The 7,286-nt window shown below is 40.9% G+C and overlaps 1 protein-coding gene across 1 annotated transcript in view; it reads right to left on the bottom strand.

Annotated features, from left to right (window-relative positions):
* Window positions 1–994: 994 nt before the first annotated feature.
* ZSCAN12 (zinc finger and SCAN domain containing 12) overlaps window positions 995–7,286 on the bottom strand; it is a 10,877-nt gene continuing 4,585 nt past the window's right edge. The window contains exons 3-4 of the mRNA XM_011991265.1: window positions 5,257–5,401; window positions 995–3,777 (exon numbers count right to left, since the gene is read on the bottom strand). Coding sequence (XP_011846655.1) covers window positions 2,489–3,777; window positions 5,257–5,401 — 1,434 coding nt within the window. The 3' untranslated portion in view covers window positions 995–2,488. The remainder of the gene's footprint in view (window positions 3,778–5,256; window positions 5,402–7,286) is intronic.

Below are 7,286 nucleotides of genomic sequence, written 5' to 3' on the forward strand. Positions count from 1 at the left end.
CCAAATAAATCTGCTTTTCCTCCCACCAACTCTCTTCTCTCCCGAGTTTTGGCTTTGGAGCCGCAAGCAGCTGAACCTTGGTTTGGTTACAAGTTTGCATTCTCATTATGTGAGAAATGGGAGGCAGGGTAAACTTAGGTAGAGCATAGGCCTCACATACTTATAGCTACAGAGCTCCCAGGCTCACTCTGGGTTCCTTGTTTCCTGGAGGAAGAAAACTAGGTTTCCAATCCCAGTTGCCTCAGTGCCTTATGCGTGCAACTCCTATGCTGGGGTTATGAAAAAAACCTAACTAAGCAGTCCTCAACTTATGAGTAAGTTGTTTTTCAACTGTTCATTTGCCTTTCTCTCTCATGAACTCAAGAAGTTTTTTCCACACAGAAAGTCATGTAAGTTCCAATCCCAGAAGCCAATCTGACACCCAATATACCTGAATTATAATACTTAGACCATTATGACTTCTATGGGAATACGTGTTCATATTTACAACTTAGCTAGAAATATAATATTGCTACAGGACCAACGGGTGCTTCTAGTTCCAACCCAGGGATGAAATTCTGTACAGGGTTTATGGCTAGAGAGGCAAGAGACAGTGGCACTAAGAAAATGGGGGTGGGGAATGTATTACAGGAGTGAAGATGGGACAAAGACACAGGACTGTGTGATTAGGTAATTAGGAGTGGGACTTACTAAGGAAGAATGCAGATTACCCTTCTTTTATTTTTCCCCTTCCCCTTTTATCACTGTCTCACCACTTCAAACCCATTGACCAGCTAGAAGTATGAAGAGAAGAGAGGACTGGAGTTGTGTTGGGGTGCAGTAGGAAGTTAGTCCCAGAAATTGTGGAGTTTGCTGTGGCAGGGTAGAAAAGGAAGGAACTAACAGGCCATCTCAGTAGAGATTAAGAATGATTTCTGTAAATAAAAAGACAGATCAGGAGCCATGTGTACTTCTATGTGGCTTGCCTGTTGTCCACTAAAACAATCAAGACAGGTTCTCATCCAAAGCAGAATTTTTACTCAGCAAGACAAGGTTAGAGTCAACCAGTTTTTGGTTCATTTTTCAGAAGCCCAAGGGATAGTATCTCTAATTTGGGGTCCTTTCATGTGCTCAAGAAGTATACAAACCAACAAAATGTAAATCAGTTCTCAAGAGCAATTATTAGGGAATTCAGAACATAGTGGTAACAAGAGATCTGGGAAACAAAAGAAGGTAAAGCGTAAAGCAGAGAAGAGCACCAAGCCCTCCCCTAAATAAACAAACAACACAAGGCCTTGCACTCAGAAGACCCTTGGAATGTAGGTCTGTCTCTTTTTCTTTAAATACTTAAATCTGAAGGGATGGAAAGACCACCTTAAAACCCTAGTTTTTGGCATGATGGGGTCTAATTCCCGGTTTACTCCAAAGAGCTGGTGGCATATGTTCCCTGTAAGGATCTCCTTGTGCTAAAAGTCTGCAGTGGCCTTTAGTTTACAGGACTGTGTTCAGGCTTCCCCACTTTGCAGACAGCCATGAAGTCAGCTGTCATTCAACTCAACATTTCTCAAATTTTAAAGTATATTAAGTAGCTGTGGAGCTATAAAAATGAAGATTCTTAATTTGCATCCTAGGCCTAATGAAGCAGAATGTGAGTGGGATTCAGGGATGTTAAACAAGCCCCAAACGTGATTTTGATGTTCATCAATGTTGGATGATCACTAGTGTAACGGCCAGGACTAGAAGTCAAGAGACCTGCACTTAGGTTACTGGTCTTTTTCTTTGTGTGGGATTATAGCTGTGTCGCCGTCTTCATAGGCAAAAGTATTCTCATTTTTAAAATGGAGACTGCTTTTGATTTACCAAGGTATTTTAGGAATAAGAAAAGTGCTCTGTAAATGTCAAAGTGCTATAAAGTATGAGATGAAATTATTCACATTCTGGCCTTCTTATAGTCTGTCCCCAAGCTGTTTCCAACTTAATGCTATTGATTGCCCAATTTGCATGAACCTTTTACTTCAGGTTGGCTAGTTTTTTCCCTGATGCTTCCAAACCACATGCACTCTTAAGTTGGCTTACATTTGTTTCACCCATTTTCTCCCTTGTGACTGCTAAGTCTGCCCATCAAATCCTTATTTTAAATAAAATCTTTCTTCACCACTCCAGGCAAAAGTAACCTGTCCTTTAGAATTTACAGCACTTACAGGCTACAAAGTACCACTTTTATTCAACACCGACTTGTGCATCTATTCTACTCTCCTGTAGTCTTATTTAACTAAATATGTGGATCTTATCTATCCCAAACTAGGCTATAAACTCTCTGAGAAAAGAGTTTGGGGTTATCTTCTTGTTCTCCACAGCACCTAATACAATGGACAGCACGTACTGAATTCTTATTAAATATCTGAGGTTTCCCTGTAACAATGGTGACTGAAGTTTTACCCCAATAATTGTAAAGCTAAATAGTATTTCTCACCGGCCTGAACTCTGTGAGATAACTTCCCTGTAGTCATCACACAGAAACAGATTTTTCTCCTTTGTGGATAGTCTGATGTTGAGTAAGAGCTGAGTTCTGCCTGAATGATTTCCCACACTCTTTACATACATAGGGACCACCTCTATTATGGATGCTCTGGTGTTTACTAAGATCTGACCTCTGTCTGAAGGCTTTTCCACACTCATCACATTGGTAGGGCTTCTCCCCAGTGTGGATTCTCTGATGCTGAATAAGGCTGGTGATTCCTCGGAAGGCATTCCCACACTCATCACACTTGTAGGGCCTTTCTCCAGTGTGAATTCTCTGATGTTCCGTGAGCACCGATCTTTGAGTAAACGCCTTCCCACACTTATCACATTTATAGGGTCTTTCTCCAGTGTGAATTCGCTGATGTTCTGTAAGACTTGTCCTTTGAATAAAGGCTTTTTCACATACCTCACATTTGTAGGGTTTTTCCCCAGTGTGAATTCTCTGATGCTGAATAAGGCCACTCTGACTGAAGGATTTCCCACATTCCTTACACTGATAGCATTTTTCTTTGTGGTGGATTTCCTGATGGGAAACAAGGGATGAGTTATAAACAAAGGCTTTTCCACACTCATTGCACTCATAGGGCTTCGCGCCGGTATGAACTCCTTGATGCTGAGTAAGTATGGAACGCCGACTAAAACTTTTATTACACTGAGTACACTGATAAGGTTTGTCTCTTGTGTGGATCTTGATGTGGTGAAAGAGGCCTGCTTTCTGACTAAAGGCTTTGCCACAGTCATTACAGTGATAGTGTTTTTCTCCTGTGTGAAGTCTCTGATGTTGGTTAAGAGCTGACCACCGGCCAAAGGCTTTGCCACACTCATTACACTTATATGGTTTCTCTCCAGTGTGTATTATTTTGTGTCGAATAAGCACAGTTCTCCCACGGAAAGCTTTTCCACATTCTTCGCATTTGTAGGGTCTGTCTCCAGTATGGATCCTCTGATGTTCTGTGAGGTGTGAGTGCTGACTAAAAGCTTTTCCACAGTCATCACATCCATAAGATTTTTCTCCTGGACAGATTCTCTGATGTTCAGTATGGTCAGAGTTCTCAGTCAGGCTTACTCCATTTTCATCACAGGTAGGTTGTTTATCTTCTCTGGAGCATGCAGAGGGCTCTTCTGTTATTTCGTCAGGTTCATGAGTTTCTCCACACCTAGCAGACTGGGACATATCATTTTCAAATTTACTGGATGTATTCCCATGTGGTTTCATTTCTTCAGAAACTTCTTGCTTTAAATTTCCATACTCATTTCCAGTCTCAACATCTAAAACTAAGAAGGGATCATAAATGTTACCTTTTGTACCTTTAAAATGTATCCATACATTTTAATATTAAGCAGCTGTTAGGAAATAAAAAATGCAAGACTCTACCATCTTAGTGATAAAGAGAGGAAAATATATTTGTTTCAATATGGAAAACATATATGCATCAAAAAAATATCTGGAAGGACACACAAAAAATTAGTAACAGTTACAACCTATTTCAGAGTAGGAGGAAGAGACTAGGTGGCTGGGAAAATCAAGTGGAATAGAAACTTTTCATTAAATAACTTTAAAAAATTTTGTTTTTGAGCCATGTACATTTTTACCTACTTAAAAAATTAAATGAAAATGAAACAGATACAGAGAAAGTAGAAATAAGGTAGTGGATCTTTCACACATTCATGAACTTTTAATATTTTGTAACATTTGTTTTATTCTTTTTTCTTTTTTTTTTTTTTTGAGACAGAGTCTTGCTCTATCACTCAGGCTGGAGTGCAGTGGCGCGATGTCAGCTCACCGCGACCTCCGCCTCCTGGGTTCAAGCGATTCGCCTGCCTCAGCCTCCTAAGTAGCTGGGATTACAGGCATGTGCCACCACACCCAGCGATTGTTTGTATTTTTAGTAGACACAGGGTTTCACCATGTTGGTCAGGCTGGTCTCGAACTCCTGACCTCGTGATCTACCCATTTTGGCCTCCCAAAGTGTTGGGATTACAGGTGTGAGCCACCACACCCAGCCTGTTATTCCTTTTCTTTGTAAGTATACAATTTTTTTTTTCTTGAACCATCTGAAAGTTAGTTGCAGAAATAATGGAGCAAAGTCTTATTTAATGAAGCAGAAAGGATATAGTGCAAGTGGAAGATAGAGGTATTGTCTGATAGGATAAAAGCTAAAAATAGCAAGGAGGTAGGCCAGGTGCGGTGGCTCACGCCTGTAATCCCAGCACTTTGGGAGACCGAGGCAGGCGGATCACAAGGTCAGGAGATTGAGACCATCCTGGCTAACACGGTGAAACCCCATCTCTACTAAAAATACAAAAAAATTAGCCGGACGTGGTGGCAGGCGCCTGTAGTCCCAGCTACTCGGGAGGCTGAGGCAGGAGAATGGCATGAACCCGGGAGGTGGAGCTTGCAGTGAGCCGAGATCGCGCCACCGCACTCCAGCCTGGGCAACAGAGCGAGGCTCCGTCTCAAAAAAAAAAAAAAGAAAAGAAAAAAATAGCAAGGAGGTCAGTATAAAGAGAGAGAATGTATCAGAAGGACTAAATTAAGTGTTAAAGCCAGAATTTAGAAGAATATGAATATACAAGAAAGTAAGGGTTGAAGAGTGACAAACCAGGCTATCTGAGAGTCTATGTATGAGCCATCAGATTCAGAGAGGGCCTTTTTGACTTTAATGATCAGAAACAGTAGCAAGTACAAAAAAGCCCCAGTGTCCTATGTTACCCATCTTCCCCTTCCTCCCAAGATGGGTCTTTCTTCTTTACCTTGCTCCTGTTGGGATTCAAGTTCTGGAGATTCATACTTTAGCTGGGCTTTCATGGACTGGAGGGGCATACTGGGTTCTCCTTCTTTTCCTAGAGGTACCATCTTCTGCAAGAACATTTCATGTTCCCCAGTGTGGGCTGAGACCTGAGGAAAATGAGATGTAGCTGACAGACTCACTCTGATAACAGAAAACAAAAAGTATACATTTGTGGCAGTGGCTGAAACCTGAAATGACCATTTTCCCAGATATAAGCCTGCCATAACCCTACCCATTCTTCAAGGCTAATATAAATGTCACCTGCTCTGGGGAATCTTCCCTTCTACACCCAGATGTAATTTCTCCTGTTGTTACCGCCAAAGTATATTGGTTGTGCCACTTTTACTTCTTTGTCTTATGCTCAAAGAAGTGGAGAAAGGAAAGGGAGAAAGACAAAACAAAGGAGAGAAGAAAAAGGTGAAAGAGGCAGAAAGGAGGAAATAAGATAGAACTTAGGGTAAAATAAAACATTAAGAAAGAGGAAAAGGAAAGGGGATATGTAAAGATAAATAATGTAGAGAAATAATAAAAAAGAAAGGCACCCTTGGGATGCTATGATGGGAGGATTACTTGAGGCCAGGAGTTTGAGACCAGCCTAGGCAATATAGCAAGACCCCATCTCTCCAAAAAAATTAAAAATTATCTGGGCATGGGGGCGCACATCTGTAGTCCTAACTACTCAGGAGACTAAGGCAGGAGGATTGCTTGAGCCCAGTTCAAGGTTATAGTGAACTATGATTACACTACTGCACTCCAGCCTGGGTGACAGAGACACCGTATCTCCAAAAACAAAACAAAACAAAAGGTATAAGGGAACAAATGAAGAGAAAGAAAAGAAAGAAGGTGGGAGAAGAAAGAAAGGGAAAAGAAGGGAAGGAGAGAAATCTCTTCCATATTCATTCCTAAGCTGTTCCCAATAGTCTCTGCTCTTCTGAGGTGCCCATCCCACTTCTCTCTGGGAAGATTATCTTATTTTCTATTTATCCAAGATCACAATCATCTCAAAAAATCATCTACTATTCATTTTATCTATCTCCACCCTTATACTCCTCTCCATTTCTTCTATCTTAGAGGATGATGTCTTCTCTATTTCAAGGCTCACATCTCTACTTTTGCCTTCAATCCCATCACTTTTGGCTTCCCTCTGACCCTTGCTCCCTCAGTTAACTAACTCATTTATTCAGCAATTTCAGTCACTGGGTGGCTGCCATTCTTCCATGGGCCTATTTCCTCTTGCATTTAAAAATAACAGGTTTCTTCAGCAAGGTATTGTAAAAAGCAGGGATATGGAATCACATGGATTACTAACTCTCTCTCTTAGTCTAATAGCTCTGTGACCTTGGGCTAGTTACTTACTCTCTCTGAGATTATAAATAACATTTGTATAAAGCACCTTGCACAGGGCTTGGCATACAACAGGCTCTCAAATTACTCCCCCATTCTCTTCAAAGGTTAAATTTTATAAATAAGAAATCACCATATACTGCCTCTATTTCCCTGATACAGTTTCATTTTGTAGACTCAGTCTTCAGAATAAAAGCCAGAGTCAGCAAAATGCTATCTCAGATGTACAGAAAATGGTGTTTTGATATCTCACATTTTGAAAAAAGAAAGCGGGGAGAAAAGGCCAGTACTGTGAGCTGTGCCTTCTATTCCTGGATCTCTGGTCAGGCCTCAGAAATCAAGCTGTAAACTCCATTAGATGCCCCCTGCAGTGCTTTCAGAGAAAGAACTGGTTGGCAATACAGATTCAGCACATTTAAAACCAAATTACTTTTGCCTGCATCTAAGAATCCCATTCTTTGTACCTCTCTAGCTACTCTGTTTCTACTGCTCATTACTCCCTTCATGATCTCATCCTATCTTGTGGCTTTAAATACTATGCATATTCTGAAAAGCCCCAATTCTGTAGTTCTAGCACAGACCCTTCCACTGAATTCGTTTATTATATCTAGTTGTTTGCTCAACTTTTCTGCTTGGGTTCTAATAGGA

The sequence above is a fragment of the Mandrillus leucophaeus genome, unplaced genomic scaffold (assembly GCF_000951045.1).
Source record: "Mandrillus leucophaeus isolate KB7577 unplaced genomic scaffold, Mleu.le_1.0 Scaffold392, whole genome shotgun sequence".
Lineage (NCBI taxonomy): Eukaryota > Metazoa > Chordata > Mammalia > Primates > Cercopithecidae > Mandrillus > Mandrillus leucophaeus.